The following is a 23,185-nucleotide window of genomic DNA, read 5'->3' on the forward strand; positions in this document are numbered from 1 at the left end:
AACAGCAATACCATTGCCTTTAACAAATCTTAGTTCAGTCACCAGTTTAAGTTGAGAGTGGGGGTATCCATGGCATTTTCCAATTATGTTCCTATTTTACAAGTCAAAAAAATGGAGAACCTTTCATAATGTTGCCAAACAAAGACTCAACAAACTTACCTGAGACTCCCTGTCTCTGCCAGTCTGTCCCTGCATATCTGTCCCCAACTCTGCTGTCTGTGTGCCATCTGTTGCCTGCTCTGCCTAATGACATCATTGTGAAACATTTCCATTAGAATTTCATTTCTTTCTTATGAACATTTTATCAACTAGTCTTTGAGATATTAGGCTACTAGGGTTCTTACTATGCGTTTTGGTGTATTGAAAAATACTCTGATGTCCGTCTTTTATTTTTCTGCCATTTTTCTACCTGACTGGCTACACACACAGTGTGTAGGTTATTTACAGTAGGAGATGGGCTTCTATCATCTTCAATCATTCTATATGGGCTTCGATCTAAAAGGTAGCTAGCAAATGTGAAACGGATTAAAATGACAAGAGTTGACAGCTGTATGAGTTCACCATTTACACAACATATGCTGCAACCTTTTGTAATTTTAATAGTTTGTTTCATATTGGCTGGCTTCCAACAATTGCTGAATTTGCAAAGCTAGCGAGCACCAATTCAGTTTCAGTGGTGTTTGCTATAATCTTTGCTACCCGGGTTAAATAAAGGTGAAATAAAATAAATAAATAAAAGTTCCCTTGTGACAATTTAGCTTTTGCAACGAGACCATTAAATATATTTAAGACAATGGTAGAAGAGAGTGTAGTTCTGTTCAGTTTGGACTTCAGTTTATCGCTAACCTTATCACAGGGACTTTGAAGCACTAACTTACATCATCTGCATGCTGATTCCATCTTTGACGACGCCACATAAATGGAATAGGTATTAGCTAGCTTAATAGTTAATATTTGCGCGCTAGCTCTGCATATTCAGCTAGTGTGTGTGTGCGCGATTGACTGGATTAACCTCACGGCAGTTACGTAGCAAGCTAAGGAACTGGCAGTGGATCAAACCACTGTGAGGCAAAGGGCGGGGGGGGTCGCAATCTTTTGAAACTTAAAAATGCGCTATTAAGTGTCTATAATCAGCACAATTGCTTTCATTGCGTATTATTAATATTATTTAAATTACATAGTTATGTTTCAGTGATATATTGGGGGGGACAAATCATATTTTTCCCAGGATGGGTGGGTCGTGTCCCCCCCATCCCCCCCGGGATTTCCGCCCCTGTGTGTGCCTAGTGGGCAGGCTTGTCTGTTATTTGGTGGGAGGGTAGTAGATTCATAGCAGCAGTTAAATCTATGAGACAGTCAATCAGACTGTTTCCGATAACCAAAACTCTTGCATGGGGTCTCTTATGGTCAGAGCCAGATTCAGAAATCATAGGCATGGGGCTTTGTTTTTTATAGCCCCCCACCCCTCTTCCCTGCACACTATCATTTTCTGTAGTCAAATCCTTCCACTAAGATGCAATCCGATGCTTGGTACATTTACTGTTGAAGAAAAAAAAATGTAATAATAAAGCCATAATGTTTGCCAAGTGGCATAGGCTACAGTTGAGTTGAGGTGATTTCAGGATTTCAAGACATAGATAAAATAATGTTTAGCAGGGTCTGGAAAAAATCTGCCCTTTAATCTTTTTGAATACCACACCAATGATCGAAATGAGTGGCTACTCTGACTGACAAAGTGATATCAATCTGGTCTTCAATTCGAACAAACAATAGCCCAGGCCAATGAACACAGATTGTACAATATTAGGAGGATATACAGTACCAGTCAAAAGTTTGGACACACCTACTCATTCAAGGGTTTTTCTTAACTTTTAGTATTTTCTAGATTGTAGAATAATAGTGAAGACATCAAAACCATGCAATTACACATATGGAATAATGTAGTAAAAGTGTTAAACAAATCAAAATATATTTTATATGTGAGATTCTTCAAAGTAGCCACCCTTTGCCTTGATGACAGCTTTGCACACGCTTGGCATTCTCTCAACCAGCTTCATGAGGTAGTCACCTGGAATTTCAATGGCATTTCTGGCATTTCAATTAACAGGTGTGCCTTGTTAAAAGTTAATTTGTGGAATATCTTTCCTTCTTAATGCGTTTCAGATAAACAGTTATGTTGTGACAAGGTAGTTGTGGTATACAGAAGATAGTCCTATTTGGTAAAAGACCAAGCCCATATTATGGCAAGAACAGCTCAAATAAGCAAAGAGAAACGACAGTCCATCATTACTTTAAGACATGAAGGTCAGTCAATCTGGAAAATGTAAAGCACTTTAAAAGTTTCTTAGGAGGCCATTCCTTCTCTTGCTAGAACAAAATACAAATTTTCTAGCTTTGACAAACATGATGTATTAGTTAAACATATCAATTGCACAGTTATGACTAAGTAGGCTATGTATCAAATCCAGAAAAAACGTTGCCACAAATCTGGCACAAGCAGACATGTACACAAAGGGTAAGAATCAAATTTTTTGTGAAATAGGGTTAGTCTAGACTAGTCTGTTCCCAATATGTTTCATTCAAACCAATGCTACTTCTTCATTTTGAAATGATTTTGTTGTCAGTCCTCTATAAACTAAAATGAAACTATGAACTGTCTCATGCTTGAAATCCCCTCTACAAGACTATCTGAAGCAGGAATACTGGCACCCTGGTCCTGCCCACACAGCAGAGTCACAGACTTCTGATTGCACACACTTCATACCAGACTGGGAATCTACACTCTTAGAAAAAAGGGTGCTATTACCCTAGGGTTCTCTGGTTTGTCCCAATAGGGGAACCCTTTTTGATGCTACGTAGAAGGTCTTACCTTGAACCCTTTACTTAGTAGAATCCTCTATGAACAGTTCTAGAACCCTTCTTCCTAGAACCCTCTATGAACAATTCTACTAAGAACCCTTTTATCTTTGAAGGGTTCTTCCTAGAACCTTCTATGATTGTGGTGTCTATGAATGCTTCCATCAGCCTTATTAGCATTCACAATTAAACTATTTATGACAATAGTGTTTTACTCGACACAAAGAAAAATGACACTCAACTCTGGCTATTAACACCAACACTGGGGTTATTTTACACCACTGAGTGTTAATTTAACTCCTGAATGAACACTAGAAATGTTACACTGCAATATCAACACTAGGTAAAACTGGCCAATTTGCTGTCTACCATACAATATACTGTTGTTTCACGCATACTATTCTTGTGCTCTCTGCTCAATAAAATCTCAGAAAATACTAATTTGAAAGACAGAATTGATGGCACAGATATCAACTATGTCAGTTCTGTATATGTAAAATCATTAAGGGAATACCAGATACATGCACAAATATTCCCATATAGGTAGTTTACAACATTCTCACATTTTTAAACTGGTCAGATTACTCAAACTCCTGATGTTAAAGTTTAAACACAGAGGTAAACACTAATGCTCAGGCACTATTTAAAAGAAAGAAAAACGTTCCAAAATAAGCATTTTCGGTTTCAGAAGTGTTCTATCGAACCCTACTTGCCAACCAAAGAATTCTTCTTGCCTTCCAAAGAATAATCAAAGAACCCTTTCTGCCAAAAACTGTTAGGATGTTAAAGGTTCTAGGTAGAACCCTTTGCCTTACAATGAACCGTTGTCTTCCAAAAAGTTTCTTCAGATGAAAACAGTTATTGGTAGAACACTATCCCTCCACCAAGAACCCTTTTAGTAAAAAACTATTCGAAGAGTGTAGGGTGTTTCTCACAGGAGATACAGTTGAAGTCGGAAGTTTACATACACCTTAGCCAAATACATTTAAACTCAGTTTATCACAATTCCTGAAATGTAATCCTAGTAAAAGTTCACTGTCGTTGGTCAGTTAGGATCACTTTATTGTAAGAATGTGAAATGTCAGAATAATAGTAGAGAGAATTATTTATTTTAGCTTTTATTTCTTTCATCACATGCCCAGTGGGTCAGAAGTTTACATACACTCAATTAGTATTTGATAGCATTGCCTTTAAATTGTTTAATTTGGGTCAAACGTGTCGGGTAGCCTTCCACAAGCTTCCCACAATAAGTTGGGTGAATTTTGGCCCATTCCTCCTGACAGAGCTGGTGTAACTGAGTCAGGTTTGTGTAACTTAAGCCATTTTGCCACAACTTTGGAAGTATGCTTGGGGTCATTGTCCATTTGGAAGACACATTTGCAACCAAGCTTTAACTTCCTGACTGATGTCTGGAGATGTTGCTTCAATATATCCACATAATTTTCGTTCCTTATGATGCCATCTATTTTGTGAAGTGCACCAGTCCCTCCTGCAGCAAAGCACCCCCACAACATGATGCTGCCACCCCCGTGCTTCACGGTTGGGATGGTGTTCTTCGGCTTGCAAGCCTCCCTCTTTCTCCTCCAAACATAACGATGGTCATTATGGCCAAATAGTTCTATTTTTGTTTCATCAGACCAGACGACAAAAAAAAAAGTACGATCTTTGTCCCCATGTGCAATTGCGAACTGTAGTCTGGCTTTTTTTATGGCGGTTTTGGAGCAGTGGCTTCTTCCTTGCTGAGCGGCCTTTCAGGTTATGTCGATATAGGACTCATTTTACTGTGGATATAGATACTTTTCTACCGTTTTCCTCCAGCATCTTCACAAGGTCCTTTGCTGTTGTTCTGGGATTGATTTGCACTTTTCGCACCAAAGTACGTTCATCTCTAGGAGAAAGAACATGTCTCCTTCCTGAGCGGTATGACGGCTGCGTGGTCCCATTGTGTTTATACTTGCTTACTATTGTTTGTACGTGGTACATACAGGCGTTTGGAAATTGCTCCCCAAGGATGAACCAGACTTTTTTTCTGAGGTCTTGGCTGATTTCTTTTGATTTTCCCATGATGCCAAGCAGAGGCACTGAGTTTGAAGGTAGGCCTTGAAATACATCCACAGGTATATTTCCACTTGACTCAAATTATGTCAATTAGCCTATCAGAAGCTTCTAAAGCCATTACATAATTTTCTGGAATTTTCCAAGCTGTTTAAAGGCACAGTCAACGTCGTGTATGTAAAATCCTGACCCACTGGAATTGTGACACAGTGAATTATAAGTGAAATAATCTGTAAACAATTGTTGGAAAAATTACTTGTCATGCACAAAGTAGATGTCCTAACTGACTTGCCAAAACTATAGTTTGTTAACAAATTTGTGGAGTGGTTGAAAAACGAGTTTTAATGACTCCAACCTAAGTGTATGTAAACTTCAGACTTCAACTGTAATAGGTGATTGTTTCTTTGACTGTAGTACTTAAGAGATAAAACTAGGCTTAGTTATTGGACATAGACTGGTACCAGAAATATGACAGTGAAGTCATGGCACTTTAGTGTTACTTATTATAAACACTAGGCTAATGCTGTTTGATGCAAAATAATTTCTTAACAGATACAATAAAGCCATCATCAAAATAAAGCATTTAGGGCTCTATTCAATCTATATCGCAGAAGTTCAGCGTTACAGCGTGATTGAAATGTAAAGGCATGTTTCCGCATTAGTGGAGACTGCATTCACACTAAACGCTACATGTCGGCTCAATCTGAAATTACCTTTACATTACTATCGCGCAATCTGTAACTCATCGACGATACAGATTGAATAGAGCCCTTACATTTTGAACATCTCTAAAATAAGAGTTCAATTTAACAGATGCTTGAAAAATGTTTTCTAATGTTTATTTTCTGCAGGCCACATCTTCAAGTGTAAATTGGAGTTGTCTATGTCATCAAATTGGGTAACTTCTCATCTTCATAACTTCAGAAACAGTCTGTATCTTTGTGCAAGTCTGAATGGCTGTGAATCTATCATCACAATTTACATAACATGAGCACATCTGAACTAGCCTTTCAATAGGCAGTGGTATGTAGCCGAATCCAATCAAGATTCAACATGTTTGTCTTTCTTCCTTGACAGATGTGAAAGGGCAATGTAAGAAAAAGTCAATGAAAACACCCACAGAAACGTCACTCTACAAAGGAAAACTAATTTTATTGTATAAATGACAAAATTATGGATTGCTCATTCACAATTTAATATCAGTGAGAGTGCAAAAACAGTTCCCTTCAAGTCATAATCAGTCAAGTCAACCTGAGCGAGTCTAAAACAGTTTATACAGGTAGTCACTCGCACGGCTAACGCAGAGCAAACCAGAGTTACATTAAGAGAACAGTTTTATAGATACACAGTACAAGAATCAAATGCCTCACAAACAAGTTTAGTTAAGCACTGGTGAAAAACATACAAATGATTAACCCCAAATGAGCTCTGTCTCCAACACTGAGGGCACCAGTGAGTGAAACGCAGAGTTAAAAAAGCTGCTGCTGAATTTTTCATTACATCCCCATTGAGATCATTATACCATAAAGTAATTAGCTTTTGTTTGTTTTTTCTGGGAAGAAATCACACGGTGACAACTCTATACAAGAGATAATGTACATGAGAGAAAAAATTCATAATTATGCATTTAGTCAAGATCTGTTACATCTGTTGTTGTGATAAGAGCCTGGCAAGATAGTAAGACAATTCTTATGGGAGAGGGGTCTGTATGAAGAAACAAGGTAATCCCAACATTTTAGTTATAAAATAATGAATCTCACACACACACAACTGTCTCTCTGTACACATCTCTCATACACTTATTATGGGCTATGCAACACATAAAAGACGACCATCATTAGAAAATACAAGAAAGCGCTACCAAATGAAGTAACAATGGAAAAAAACATACATCACACACTTGCATAAGTTCAGTTAATGTTTAAATGTCCCTGGTGCAAGAGGAAATTTGAAAAATACAACACAAAAACAAAAAGTGATAATTCAGCCAACAGAAACAAACCACATTACACTGTTACATTCAATATCTCTTTGTTTCGCCTACGGTCTTCTCAGGATAGTCTGTTGTAGAGCTAGTAAAGCCTCCTGGTCCAGGTTTGCATCCCAAATGGCACCCTATTCCCTATATAGTGCACTACATTTGACAAGAGCCCTATGGGTAGTAGTGCGCTATAGTAGTAGTACACTATATAGGGAATAAGGTGCCATTTGGGATGCATAAAATCAAAAACAAAACCCAAGGCTCCTCTACCACCCCACCTTGTGCCTGGCCTGGGCCCAGCTCCACAGCTCCAGCCCTAGAATGGGTCTCTCCTCTCCATTCCTCCATCAGTCCAGGTCCAGGATCTGTTCAGCTAGGACGTCCATGGCAGCTGAGGCCTTAGAAGCACCTGGACCAGAGTCAACAAACATCTGGGGGATCTCACTGCCAAAGTAGATCTTACTGTTAGCTGCTATGGCCTGGAACTTCATCAGCTGCAGGTACTCTGGCGTCAGCTTCAACTGGGAGGCAGAGAGAGATAGGAAAAGGAAAGAGATGAGGAGAAAGAGAGAGGAGAGGGGGAGGAGTGAGAGAAAGAGGGGAGAGACAGGGCAGTGATGGATGCCTGGCTGTAGTGTGATGTTAGATTGTAGCCTGATGGGCAGTGTGTTCTCTCTCACTGTTCCAGCTGCTCACAATTCACTCCCTTCTACCTTCCCTTGGCTCTAACCCTCGGATATTTGTAGATCTGCATGGAGGAAGCAATATAGTGGGAGCAGAGAGCTCTTTAACTGCCCTGATTATGCAGACCCTTCAGATCTGCAAACATGGAAGGGTTAGGGCCAAGGGGAACCGTCTGTCTCCTCTCAGTATGCTCCTCTCACCTTATTGGCCTCAGCGGCTCTTTGTGCTGTGTAGAACTCTGCATCGGCCCTGGCTCTCATCTTGGCCAGGAAAGCTCTGTCTGCAACCCAGGGGTTAGAGGTCAGAGACAAAGAGGAGTGTGTCAGAGAGGAGGCGTCAGCATTAGCAGGGCTATAAAGTGTAGAAAACAAATGTAGAAAAGAAGAATCCCTTGGGCTTTGGGAAATGCCAACACTAGTTAAAATGGAGACTATGTCTGAGGAGACAGGAGGGAGCAGGAATATGTCTCAATCAGGGGTTCTTAAACTTTTTCAGCTCGAGACCCAAATGAGTAATTGACCGTCCTCCCGTGACCCAAATTGTCCTCATTCCATGATGGCGTAGCAGTCAGACGTCTTTGTCCTTCGTCTTGTCATGTCCCATGTATATATCTTTCTATATATTATTCTTCGCATATCTTTTTTATATTTTTCTAAACCTCAACTTCAAAATACTCTCCTGCAACCCACCTCACCCAATGTGGTGTGGATCTGTTTTTTCTAAAGTATTTTTATTTACCTCGGAACCGGAATCCCCCAACAGAAGCTAGCCAACTCACTAGCTACTAGCGGTCATCAGCTAACCTTTAGCTCGGAAAGCTCTCGCCAGTTTGTACAACGCGACTCAAATCAGAGCATACCGGACCTATTTTCTCTCCATATCCCCAGATTCCTACCGCAAGCTCTGAACCTTTTCATCTGGATCATAGAAGCTAGCTAGCTGCAATCCGAGTGACTACTCCTGACTAACATCTGTCCCGAAGCAAGCACCAATTAGCCTGGAGCTAGCCCATGCTAGGCCCATTCTCCCGGAAAGCTGAAGAGGCCCATCAGCCACTCCTGGGCTACAATACCCGGGCCCCTTCCACTGCCGGTACGGGGCATGGAACCCCACCGATCCTTCACGACTGGACTACCGACGTAACCTGCTCGAGGAAGTACTCAACTGCCCCTACGTCACGACGTCCCCTGAATGCCCATCTGCTAGCTGTGGCCCGCTAGCTGTCTAGAGCATATTGGACTGTTAGCTGAATAGATGCATCGGCCAATTTCTTGGGCCACTATATCTATTTTGCCAGTTGGACTTGGACCCCTCTGCTACTCGGAACCCTACTAATCCATCACGACTGGTCTATCGTCATCACCGCACGAGGAGGCTAAAACAGACTTTCCTCCTTCGTGACGTCCCTCTAAGGTCCTTCTGCTAGCTTGCTAGCCCCGGCCTGCTAGCTGTCTGAATCGCCGTGTCTCCAGCCAGCCCAACCACTCACTGGACCCCTATGATCACTCGGCTACACATCCCTCTCCCTAATATCAATATGCCTTGTCCATTACTGTCCTGGTTAGTGATTGTCTTATTTCACTGAAGAGCCTCTAGCCTTGCACAATATGCCTTAACCAACCATTTAGTTCCACCTCCCACATATGCGGTGACATCACCTGGTTTAAACGACTCTAGAGACAATATCTCTCTCATCATTACTCAATACCTAGGTTTACCTCCAATGTTCTCACAACCTACCATACCTTTGTCTGTACATTATGCCTTGAATCTATTCTATCGTGCCCAGAAACCTGCTCCATTTACTCTCTGTTTCGAACGTACTAGACAACCATTTCTGATAGCCCTTAGCCGTACCCTTATCCTACTCCTCCTCTGGTGATGTAGAGGTTAATCCAGGCCCTGCAGTGCCTAGCTCCACTCCTACTCCCCAGGTGCTCTCATTTGTTGACTTCTGTAACCGTAAAAACCATGGTTTCATGCATGTTAACATTAGAAGCCTCCTCTCTAAGTTTGTTTTATTCACTGCTTTAGCACACTCTGCCAACCCGGATGTCCTAGCTGTGTCTGAATCCTGGCTTAGGAAGACCACCAAAAACCCTGAAATTTCCATCCCTAACTATAATATTTTCCGACAAGATAGAACTGCCAAAGGGGGCGGTGTTGCAATCTACTGCAGAGATAGTAAAGACAGAACTCTGCAGGCTATCCAGGTCTGTGCCCAAACAATTTGAGCTTCTACTTTTAAAAATCCACCTTTCCAGAAACAAGTCTCTCACTGTTGCCGCTTGCTATAGACCACCCTCTGCCCCCAGCTGTGCCCTGGACACCATATGTGAATTGATTTCCCACCATCTACCTTCAGAGCTCATGCAGCTAGGTGACCTAAACTGTGACATGCTTAACACCCCGGCCATCCTACAATCTAATGCTTGATGCCCTCAATCTCACACAAATTATCAATGAACCCACCAGGTACAACCCCAAATCCAGAAACACAGGCACCCTCATAGATATCATCCTAACCAACTTGCCCTCCAAAGACACCTCTGCTGTTTTCAACCAAGATCTCAGCGATCACTGCCTCATTGCCTTCATCCGTAATGGGTCTGCAGACAAACGACCACCCATCATCACTGTCAAACGCTCCCTAAAACACTTCAGCGAGCAGACCTTTCTAATCTACCTGGCCTGGGTATCCTGGAAGGATATTGACCTCATCCCGTCAGTAGAGGATGCCTGGTTATTCTTTAAAAGTGCCTTCCTCACCATCTTAAATAAGCATGCCCCATTCAAATTTGTTTTAACCAGGAACAGATATAGCCCTTGGTTCTCTCCAGACCTGACTGCCCTTGACCAGGACAAAAACATCCTGTGGCGTTCTGCATTAGCATTGAATTGCCCCCATGATACGCAACTTTTCAGGGAAGTTAGGAACCAATATACACAGGCAGTTAGGAAAGCAAAGGCTAGCTTTTTCAAACTGAAATTTCAATCCTATAACACTAACGCCAAAAAGTTCTGGGACATTGTAAAGTCCATGGAAAATAAGAGCACCTCCTCCCAGCTGCCCACGGCACTGAGGCTAGGAAACACTGTCAACACCGATAAATCCACGATAATTGAGAATTTCAATAAGCATTTTTCTACGGCTGGCCATGCTTTCTACCTGGCTACTCCTACCCCGATCAACAGCCCTGCACCCCCCACAGCAACTTGCCCAAGCCTCCCCCATTTCTCCTTCACCCAAATCCAGATAGCTGACGTTCTGAAAGAGCTGCAAAATCTGGACCCTTACAAGTCAGCTGGGCTAGACAATCTGGACCCTCTCTTTCTAAAATGGTCTGCCGAAATTGTTGCAACCCCTATTACTAGCCTGTTCAATCTCGCTTTCGTATCGTCTGAGATTCCCAAAGATCGGAAACCTGCCGCGGTCATCCCCCTCTTCGAAGGGGGAGACACTCTAGACCCAAACTCCTACAGAACTATATCTATCCTACCCTGCCAAGTTAAACACATTACCGACTATTTCGAATCCCACCGTACCTTCTCCGCTATGCAATCTGGTTTCAGAGCTGGTTATGGGTGCACCTCAGCCACGCTCAAGGTCCTAAACGATATCATAACCGCCAACGATAAGAGACATTACTGTGCAGCCGTAATTATCGACCTGGCCAAGGTTTTCGACTCTGTCAATCACCACATTCTTATCGGCAGACTCAACAGCCTTTGTTTCTCAAATGACTGCCTCGCCTGGTTCACCAACTACTTCTCTGATAGAGTTCAGTGTGTCAAATCAGAGGGCCTGTTGTCCAGACCTCTGGCAGTCTCTATGGGGGTGCCACAGGGTTCAATTCTCGGGCCGGCTCTCTTCTCTTCTTTGGACACTGTGTTAACTACTCTCCAGACGAGCTTCAATGCCATACAACTCTCCTTCCCTAGCCTCCAACTGCTCTTAAATACAAGTAAAACTAAATGCATGCTCTTCAACCGATCGCTGCCCGCACCTGCCCGCCCGTCCGTCCAGCATCACTACTCTGGACGGTTCTGACTTAGAATATGTGGACAACTACAAATACCTAGGTGTCTGGTTAGACTGTAAACTCTCCTTCCAGACTCACAGTAAGCATCTCCAATCCAAAATTAAATCTAGAATTGGCTTCCTATTTCTCAACAAAGCATCCTTCACTCATGCTGCCAAACATACCCTAGTAAAACTGACCATCCTACCAATCCTCGACTTCGGCGATGTCATTTACAAAATAGCCTCCAACGCTCTACTTAACAAATTGGATGCCGTATATCACAGTGCCATTTGTTTTACATTTACATTTGAGTCATTTAGCAGACGCTCTTATCCAGAGCGACTTACAGTAGTGAATGCATACATTTCATTTTTTTCATTTCATACATTTTTTTCGTACTTGGCCCCCCGTGGGAATCGAACCCACAACCCTGGCGTTGCAAACACCATGCTCTACCAACTGAGCTACGGGGAAGACTAGGTTTTGTCACCAAAGCCCCATATACTACCCACCACTGCGACCTGTACACCCTCGTTGGCTGGCCCCCGACTCATAATCATCGCCAAACCCACTGGCTCCAGGTCATCTACAAGTCTCTGCTAGGTAAAGCTCCGCCTTATCGCAGCTCACTGTTCACCATAGCAGCACCCACCCATAGCACGCACTCCAGCAGGTATATCTCACTGGTCACCCCCAAAGCCAATTATTCCTTTGGCCGCCTCTCCTTCCAGTTCTCTGCTGCCAATGACTGGAACGAACCGCAAAAATGACTGAAGCTAGAGACTCATATCTCCCTCACTAGCTTTAAGCACTAGCTGTCAGAGCAGCTCACAGATCACTGCACCTGTACATAGCCCACCTGTAAATAGCCCATCCAACTACCTTATCCCCATACTGTATTTATTTATTTATCTTGCTCCTTTGCACCCCAGTATCTCTACTTGCACATTCATCTTCTGCACATCTACCATTCCAGTGTTTAATTGCTATATTGTAATTACTTTGCCACCGTGGCCTATTTATTGCCTTACCTCCCTTATCCTACCTCATTTGCACACACTGTATATAGACTTTTTCTACTGTATTATTGACTGTATGTTTGTTTATTCCATGTGTAACTCTGTGGTGTTATATGTGTCAAACTGCTTTGCTTTATCTTGGACAGGTCACAGTTGTAAATGAGAACTTGTTCTCAACTAGCCTACCTGGTTAAATAAAGGTGAAAAAAATAAATAAAATCAAATTAAAATTAAGAAGAAATGACGTGTAATTATAGATGTATTCTCCTAACTCATGACCCACCTTTTACATGCCCAGGTCCCACTTTGGGTCCTGACCCATAGTATAAGAAACCCTGTTTAAATGTATATTTGTCCTTTGAGCTTCCACACTCAGTCAGTCCTCAGGGAACTGCTTTTTCTACCATCGTGACTCATAGAGCCAGAGCTCTATGAGTCACAGGACAGAAATGTAGAGCATCCTAAAAGCCCCGTTGTACAAGCACGCCATTTCACTTGCCAGTGGCCTAATGATAAATTTACAGGTATTATCTTTTTGCCAGATATACACACCTTCAATTTCAGAGATCGTTTTCTCTGTTTCTTTCTCCATGACTTTCTGGCTAAACTTGATTTCCGCCACTTGTGCCACCTTCTCTGCCTCTGTAGAGCAGCACATGGAGACAGGAAATTAACCATATATTCTGTGATTTTAGCGAGAGAACTGTCTGAATCCCTCTTAAGAATTCTTATTTGTTTATAAAATGTCAGTGTATTATTGTAAATGTCAGTTTAATATTTTGTCAGTGTAAATATAAGGTTATAGTGCATTAGTGTCACCCATGACTCACCAATCACAGCCCTCTTTCGCTCTGTCTCCGCTTCCTTCTCCACCACCTTCTGAGTCTGCGCAGAAATCAGCAGCTTTGTCTTCTCAGCCTCCCTAAACCCACACACCAGCACAGAGATTACAGCGCGTGCCAACATCTGGTTAACATCTTTCTCCAGTCCCACAACATGCAGTGGTTCTATAATTTCATAGAATATCGTAGGGAATAATGATGAGTGTGGTGAGTGTTGTGCAACAACATGTTAACTCAACACCATGAATAAACAGCATTAACAGTCCATCACTAAAGTCTTCCAGATGTAAGTGGAAAGCAGACAGAGACATGAACCAGCAGAGACAGATCCACTTACTTTGGGTCTGCATCCTTATTCCCTATGTAGTGCACTGGTCAAAAGTAGTGCACTATTTAGGGAATATGGTGCAATTTGTGACACAGCCTAGGTCCGGGGAGAACATATATGGGTGATTCTACAGAAGTGGTGTAAATTACTGTCTCACCCCCCAAAAAACTATAAAATGCATATGTTCTAATCCAAGGCAATAACAAACATATTGTTAAATTAATATAGTACAAAGGTATTGTTCATACATCTATTTCAATTGAAAGGTGGCTGTCCCAAACCATGACTACTAAACTTTAGCAATGAATGATTTGTAATGTTCTTAACACTATTATTTCAATAGAACATATTGAGTTCTATTATTACACTGAAAGATACTGATCTAATTGGTAGTTTAAAACATCTTTCTCTGAAAAATGCTGCCCCACTTTTGATATCACTACCAAAACACACACTAAAAGACTGTAGCCTTAAGCTACCACCCTACAAATACATTACATGACCAAAAGTATGTGGACACCTGCTCCTCGAACATCTCATTCCAAAATCATGGGAATGAATATGGATTTGGTCCCCCCTTTGCTGCTATAACAGTCTCTGCTCTTCTGTGAAGGCTTTCTACTAGATGTTGGAACATTGCTGCGGGGACTTGCTTCCATTCAGCCACAAGATCATTAGTGAGGTTGGGCACTAATGTTGGGCGATAAGGCCTGGCTCTCAGTCGGCGTTCCAATTCATCCCATAGTTGTTCGATGTGGTTGAGATCAGGGCTCTGTGCAGGCCAGTCAAGTTCTTCCACACCGATCTCGACAAACAATTTCTTTATGAATCTCGCTTTGTGCACGGGGGCATTGTCATACTGAAACAGGAAAGGGGCTTCCCCAAACTGTTGCCACAAAGTTGGAAGCACAGAATTGTCTAGAGGACCACCATGTGGGTAATGGACAAGTGCCCACTCCAGGAAAAACTGTAGAGTATTGACATGCATAGCCAGCAAAGTTCCTCCAGCTCTTCAAGAGCCCAAAGATTAGCGTCTATTTGTCCAAAACATAGATGTCTATATTGTGCTATACTGTACTGTTCACTACTGTACTGTGCTCTACTGCACCCTACTGTACTTTACTCTACTTGAGTTTCTTACCATTGAAGAAAGGGACCACTTGAGACCCCAAAATTCTGTCTTTATTAACTTGTCATTGTCAACTCACTGGGTCTGGATCTTGGGACCCATGTCCTGGAATAAATATTGCTCTTGGCTCCTGGATATTATCTTAGTCTGGTTTGCAAACCATAGGCAACCCAATTTGAAGACAATGCTCTCTGGTCATTGGCTGATCACTCCCAACCAATGTTCCCTCAAAAACAATTTGCCACTGAGAAAATGTCAGGTCTCCCGAGTGTAAACTTGAACATTGTGAAAATGTTGTGCAACTTCCGGCATTTACTGTGAACACTGAGGCTGTACCCACTTTAAGTTGGTTTTAACAGTGGCCAAGTAGGTAACTGTGGCTATTTGATCATAATATAGGCCTACCAGAGTGGCCTACCATCAAAAACAATGGAGAAAAACGCATCCCATAACATTTTAACAGCTCAAAATTCAAAAGGCACTCGCACATCTGAGCTACCTTTTTTCCAGGTGCATGGTAACAGTAGGATAAAGAATAAAAACGAGAAGGAACCTGCACACTGCTCTTGATAGTATCACTGATCTTTAATAAGCTTGACGTATCGGCCTCAAGGCCTTTGTTATTCAGCCTACAGTAGCAGCCATGTGTGGTGTTAAATGCCGACATTCCATGAGACTGTTGGGAAAAAAACATGCAGGGCTTGACATTAACCTGTTTAATCCATTTGTCCTTCAGGGCTCATATTTCTTCTGCGTGGCAGTCCGAGGGGAGCTGCACACAGCTTAGAGGGAACATTGCTTCAACCCATAGGAATCCCCACCCAGATGACTACTTTTAAATGGTGGAAACAATGATAATGTCTATACCAAAATGAGTTATTTCCATCTAGAATCCTTTATTTATCTCTATGATTGACACAACACCGAAACGCCTGTTATTTTGCCAAAATAAAGATCGGTAAAGTAATAATTTAAACATCTATCCACAAGTTTTAGATTCATACAATCAACATTGAACATTTTCCAGAGAACAATAGTTTATATTTCTCTAAATTCTATTTAAAGGTTTTGAAAAATCAGGTAAAAAAAAATGTTTTAAAATTTGGTATGCAAATACAATTTAAGGTTGGGATTTCAGGTAAATATTTAAATATGCAATACAAACAGTGTGTGAGTAGTATATACACTCACCGAACAGTTTATTAGGTACACCATCCCGTTCATAAAAATGGATCACTCCTACAGACAGTGAGTCACGTGGCCATGGCTTGCTATATAAAGCAGGCAGACAGGCATCGATGCATTCAGTTACTGTTCGAAGGAACGTTACAATGGGCAAAACGAGTGACCTAAGCAACTGAGCGTGGTATGATTGTTGGTGCCAGGCACGCCGGAGCCAGTATCTAAGAAACGACCACCCTCCTGGGTTTTTCATGCATTAGCATCTAGAGGTTACTGAGAACGGTACAACAAACAAAAAACATTAGTCTGCGGCAGTCCTCTGGTGGCGCAAACAGCTTGTTGATGAGAGAGGTCGAAGTAGAATGGCAAGAATGGTGCAAGCTGACAGGCGGGCCACAAACACACAAATAAAAGGCACAGTACAACAGTGGTGAGCAGAACGGCATCTCGGAACACACAACTCGTCTGTCCTTGTCACGGATCGGCTATTGCAGCAGACGACCACACCGGGTTCCACTTTTTTCAAGAAGAAGTCTCCAGTGGGCATGCGATCACCTACACTGGACAATTGAGGAGTGGAAAAACATTGCCAGGTCCGACGAATTCCGTTTCCTGTTGCATCATGCAGATGGCCGTCCATGGACCCATCCTGCATGGTGTCAACGGTACAGGCTGATGGCAGTGGTGTACCGCCGTCAAATCTAAAGCAACTGTGTGATGCCATCGCGTCAGCATGTATCAATACGTACATACGTTTCAAACTTTTAGAATCCATGCACTGAGAAATTCACTCTGTTCTGGAGGCAAAGGGGGGTCCGGTCTGGTATTAGATGGGCGTACATAATAAATTCACCACTGAGTGTATGTCTACCAGACATATGTTGGAAGACGTGTGCTGAAAGTTTGGGATAAAAAGGCTAATACAAATATAACTTTCATTCCAACCCCCCAATTTATACCACTTCTGTAGAACAACCCATATAAAGAACACACAGCAGGGGGTTGGGGATTCAGGGAATATGGAAAGTTTCAGTGTTCTACAGCCAAATGTTCTACTCACATCATCTCATAGTTCCTGCGAATGCTCTCAGGGATGTTGGGCTTCGTAACCCGGACCGCCTGTGGTAAAGATTGCCAAACCACAAGTATGAAAAAGAAGGGAGACTTGAGATTATATCGAACATTCTTTTACTGTGGTCCTGTAATTTAATACATGGTAATAAGATTAATTATCATTACCAGAGGATCATCTAGGCTAAGTTCCAATTGGCAGTCTATTGCCATTGTAGTGCACTACCTTTGACCGGGCCCCTTAAGGTTCCAGTCAAGGGAATACATAGGGTGCCATTTGGGAGACAGCCTTGTAAAAACAAAACACAATCCTCCTCCCCAAACTCCCTCTGAAGTGAACTGTAGTATTATTAGTTCCTGGTAAAACCTACAGTTGTTACTGTAGTTTCTTCTAGAGGATTTATGGGAAGAAACAACTGAGTGTTTTTATATCCAGTGGGACATTAACCCTTATTTTCCCTTTTTAACTTGAGACCCAAATGAGCAACAAAAACAAACATCTCAGCTCTACAGGAATAGAGAGAACAGACTGAAACCAAATGCTTTACAGGAATGAGCAGAGTTGGGGAAGGAAATGATTATTTCTCTCCGCGTCTGCCAGAATCTCACTCTCCTTTTTGTTTGCCTGAATGTTCCCATGGTTCTCTAGTCCAGAAATTGCAACTATGGATGTGACAAACTGAACATTTTTCTTAACGTTTAAATTAGTCTTTGACAACAAAAAATTACCAAAATGAAAATGAGACAGTCAGGGAGAATTGCAAATTCCCAAAACAATGAATTTAGAAGAATATATTTTGTTATTGTGTTTGAGCAAATTAGCCATGGAAAAATGCATAGCATTGCAGGAAACTTTCTCTAAAACAGTGTCATGACATGGCCCTTTCTGGGTATAGATCATGGCTTAACCCTCTCTCACTCTCTCCTACACCCAGGTTCTGTTATCTAAGGTCGTAAATTCCTGGCGGAGACTCTCTCCCCCTGGCCACGCAGTATGGAGAGAGAGAGTTCCACAGTAGAACTTCTACTACATCACAGAATTTGAGAACTGAACAATATCCATATTTTGAATATTGTTTAAACGGTCAGTGGAGAAGCCAGCTACGACACTGTCCATTTTGTTTCATGTTTGTGACCTCATGAAAAACAATATAGCCACATTACCCTAACTCTGCTTATACAGGTTCCTCAGTTAAGAGATTTGCATCTAATTCTTGTATAAAATGAATGAGTTAAGATGAAACTATTTGTGAAATGATGTGATGTTAAACCTTTAATGTGAGAGAATTGTATTCCCTTTAAAGTTTAACTAAGTCATTGGCCCGCCCCCGTGAGCACAGACATGATCTGGCATCATGGAACAGCCCTTTCCTATTGTTACGACTAAAACCCCCTCCAGAGGAAATCATCTTCAGACCACACATACCTCGGTGCAAGCTGAGGTGGCACAGGTTTGAGTACCAAGACTAAGCAAACCCACAGCGTAAGCTGTGATTGCGAATAGTTATTGCATTTTTTTAAAGTATTTATTTATTTTATTTTTATTTTACCTTTATTTAACTAGGCAAGTCAGTTAAGAACAAATTCTTATTTTCAATGACGGCCTAGGAACAGTGGGTTGTTCTGCCTTGTTCAGAGGCAGAACAACAGATTTTTACCTTGTCAGCTCGGGGATACGATCTTGCAACCTTCCGGTTACTAGTCCAACGCTATAACCACCAGGCTACCTGCCGCCCCAATTCCCAATTCCTAACCATACCATGTGGAGCATTGGCTACACGGCTGGAAATGGTTAAACTCTGAAACTATCGATCCCTACAGAATAAGAGCAAATCTTAGATACTAATTACTAGTCTGCGGCTATAAATTATGTAAACTTGGGATGCGAATACCGACAACCGCCGAAACATCCACCTGTGAGAACATTTCTGAATGGTACTCTAAGTATCCATTCTAACCACGAAAGACTTTGATCTTCATGGAAACAGAAAGAGAGACTCGGATGAACTCTCCAGCAGACAGACCGGATTTCAACAGAGGAGATCACGACACATAGGCGTAAATATATATTGATTGCAATTATTCCCGAATGAGTGAGCGTTCATGTGCAAAGGGTTAGCATTTCAGATAATATAATGATCAACTGTGTGTAGTGATCCCTTTCGTCTTTCCCACTCTCTCTCAGTCCACACCCACTTCCCTTTGTCCACCAAGCTGTCATATCGGCTTAGCCCACTAGGGAATCTTCCCTATCATTTGTTAGTAACATATCTGTTTGTTTATGCATTTCTGTGATTATTTAGTTAGTTAGTAAATAAAAGATTAAGCCAATTGGTGTATGAATGACTCATAGTAAAGGCTGGGTTCTTGCAGATAACCAACAATTTACGACGTTTGGAATGAGACTGACGTGAAGTAAAGAATAATGAATTAATAGAAGACTAATTGATCAGATATTAAAATATCTGAAGAGTTATATTCAGAAAATTATAACTTTGTAATCTGAAGATTTTCCTTGGTGCCCCGACTTCCTAGTTAATTACAATTACATGATTAGTTTAATCACGTAATAATAATTACAGAGAATTGATTTGATAAAATAACAGTCTTCACTTTTAATGATGACAAAGACACGACAACAGCAACATTTTCTCAGCTGCATGGCAAAATGTGCAGGATTGCACGAAATTTGCTTTAAAACTGCAAAAATGTTTCTCAGCTGCATGGAGAAATTTGAAGAATTACACAAAAGTGGCTTGAAAATGTAAATCTTTCTCTACACTGCCAAAATGTGGGCCTCTAGAATTGTCTGAAATTAAGCTGTGCCAGTGGGCCGACCCTGCCACGCCCCCCGGTACGCCCACCACCTAAGCTCCTTTTTGATCCAGAAAAAAACACTGCTTTACAGTCCATACAGGAGCTTTTTGCAGCCCACTCATCACCTGACATTCATCATCACAAAATCCAGTTCTTGGCACAGCTAAATTTCAGAGAAAATGTTGTGTAGCCTCAGTCGAGCAGTGAATTCAACTACAAAGACCAGGGAGATTTTCCAATGCCTCGCAAAGAAGGGCATCTATTGATAGATGGGTAAAAAAAAAAGCAGACATTGAATATCCCTTTAAGCATGGGGAAGTTATTAATTACACTTTGGATGGTGTATCAATACAGTCACTACAAAGGTACAGGCGTCCTTCCTAACTCAGTTCCCGGACAGGAAGGAAACCGCTCAGGGATTTCACAATGAGGCAAATGGTTACTTTAAAACAGTTACAGAGTTTAATGGCTGTGATAGGAGAAAACTGAGGATGGATCAACAACATTGTAGTTACTCCACAATACTAACCTTAATGACAGAGTGAAAAGATGGAAGCCTTTGCAATAAGGCACTAAAGTAAACCTTCAAAAACATGTGGCAAAGAAATGAACATTATGTCCTGAACAAAGCGGTATGTTTGGGGTAAATCCAACACAACACATCACTGAGTACCACTTCATAGCTTACCAAGACCATGTTGAATGTTCTTGAGTGGTCTAGTTAATGTTTTGACTTAAAATCAGCTTGAGAATTTATGGCAAGACTTGAAAATGGCTGTCTAGCAATGATCAGCAACTAACTTAACACAGCTTGAAAAATGTATATTTTACAAATGTTAGAATTTTTGATAGAGTATTTTGTGTAGATTGTTGACAAAAAATTACAATTAAATATATTTTAATCACACCTTGTAACACAACAAAATGTGGAAAAAGTCAAGGTGGTTAATACTTTCTGAAGGCACTGTAAATATATTTTAAAAAACATTGATTAATTAACAATATTTTAATGGTATGCAAGGATTCCCTAAGACAAGTTTCTCCCGCCTCCCATGTCTCTCCCTCCCGCCTCCCATGCCTCTCCCTCCCGCCTCCCACGCCTCTCCCTCCCGCCTCCCACGCCTCTCCCTCCCGCCTCCCATGCCTCTCCCTCCCGCCTCCCCCCTCCCATGTCTCTCCCTCCCAGTCAGTTCCAGTACCTGTATGATGAGTCCAGGAGCCATGCTGGTCAGATCCTCTTGTAAGGTCAGCTTCAGGTTCTCATCTATCTGGTCTGGGAGGACACACACACACACACACACACACACACACACACACACACACACACACACACACACACACACACACACACACACACACACACACACACACACACACACACACACACACACACACACACACACACACACACACACACACACACACACACACAGAGAGAGAGAGAAAGAACAGGGTTAAAGGATATACCATGGAGACCATGATACCCACTATAGCATGTGTAGGTCATAAGCCCATAATAGAGCTAACTGGCTAGCTACTATGGTTAGCTAGCCAGATAGCCAGGAAGAATTGTTACCTAGCTACCCATGAAGAATTGACAGCTGCCTTGGATAACATTGGTTTTAGATCATTTTTGACTGTTATACTATCTAGTTAGCGACATTATTCAGATTCACATATCTAGCTGATAATTATGAAGTAAAATGTTTGCTTTGTGTATATCTTGTTTTCTCACTATTGCCATTGTCCTGGCTAGAAGAAGGAAGGTTCAGTGAATGGGTAAGTCAATAGGGCTAACTGGCTAGCTAGCTAGCGACCCACAAAGAATTTACATCTACCTTGGATAACATTGGGGAGATTCAGCGTGAGGTAATACACTATGGGGAGTGTGAGTGCTCCTCAAATTAAATGTTTTATGCGTTCTCCACAATCTCGTCCTCACAAGTACGTACTCAACAGAATGTCCTCAGAGAATGCACTTGGAGCATGGTAGTATGCATATTGAGAAAAACCCTTTAAACCCATTGAACTAATATTCTAGAACTGCCTATTGTTTACACTTACCGAACAAGCCGATGTAGACCTCCTGAAGAGAATGGACGCTGCAGAACTGGTTGAGCTCATGGTGAACCTTATTGAATATTAGGGCCTTGTCGTAATCCGCTGTGAAGTTCTTCACTATATCATACACTGTAGAGGAGAGAACAAAGAGTTGCTGTGAAGTTCCTCATTATATCATACACTGCAGAGAGGAGAAAGATATTATACATTGCAGAGAGGAGAGAAAGAAGTGTGGCTACATTAAATAAGTAATAGTGGCTACAGTAAATAACCCACTGGGTACACAGTGGTTGAATAAACACTGTTTCAACGTAATTTGTCAACGTTTTGTGACGTGGAATCAACGGGGAAAATATATTGGATTTGAAAAAAGCAATCAACCAGTACCCCTTTCATCTAATTTCAACCAGTGTTGCAAACATTGTGGGGAGTCACTGACCCGCAATGGCACGGGCCAACCACCGAGAACCCTGATCTCAAAGTTCCTCTTCTTCCAAGATGCCATTAGTGCAAAGAAAGACGTTCACAAGATCAACGCATCAGCATCTACCCGGACTACAGCAGAGATGTCCAGAACCAGCAACAGAAATTCCAGGAGTGCAAGAAACTTCTCCAGGAGCGGCGAGTGTACTGCACATCGACACCGGGGGAGGACAGCGCCAGTTCAACAACCCTAAGGCACTACAATTCATCAACTCCATGTGATTTACTACATCAGACATTTACCGACACTCACTATCTGTGGCTGACCCCTACTAGCCATGACATTGGTTTGGGGCTCAGGTGAACACTGGATGGAGGGATGGCCGGCTAGGGTAGCTGGCTGGCAAGTTCTGATGGCTGGCTGTAGCCAGCTACCACATAACGGGAGAGTAGCACAGGTATTTAGCCCAGACTTGAACCAAGTAACTTGGTTATGTAGCGAAGAGTGTGGACTTCGTGTTCACTTTTCTATAGCTATCAAGGGGATTTTTGTTATTCATCATACTTTGCTATTTCTCTCCCAACTTATCATAATAGTGTTGTTTTTATGTAATTTAGGTTACAGGGACAAAACAGCAGCTTTCTTTTTTCTGCCCCTGCTGTTGGATTATGAAGCTTTACTTTTACTATAAGGTTATGGTTGCATCAGAGT

At 41.8% G+C, this 23,185-nt stretch overlaps 1 protein-coding gene across 3 annotated transcripts in view; it reads right to left on the reverse strand.

Moving 5' to 3' along the window:
• Positions 1–6,044: 6,044 nt before the first annotated feature.
• Positions 6,045–23,185, reverse strand: part of erln2 (Erlin-2) — a 33,091-nt gene continuing 15,950 nt past the window's right edge. For all 3 annotated transcript variants that reach the window (XM_014161607.3, XM_014161606.3, NM_001173589.1), the window contains 7 exon segments: positions 22,054–22,179; positions 21,189–21,262; positions 17,162–17,220; positions 13,451–13,542; positions 13,173–13,262; positions 7,777–7,856; positions 6,045–7,413 (listed from right to left, as the gene is read on the reverse strand). In XM_014161607.3, coding sequence (XP_014017082.1) covers positions 7,240–7,413; positions 7,777–7,856; positions 13,173–13,262; positions 13,451–13,542; positions 17,162–17,220; positions 21,189–21,262; positions 22,054–22,179 — 695 coding nt within the window. In that variant the 3' untranslated portion in view covers positions 6,045–7,239.

The sequence above is a fragment of the Salmo salar genome, chromosome 20, assembly GCF_965601325.2.
Source record: "Salmo salar chromosome 20, fSalSal1, whole genome shotgun sequence".
Taxonomy (NCBI): Eukaryota; Metazoa; Chordata; class Actinopteri; order Salmoniformes; family Salmonidae; genus Salmo; species Salmo salar.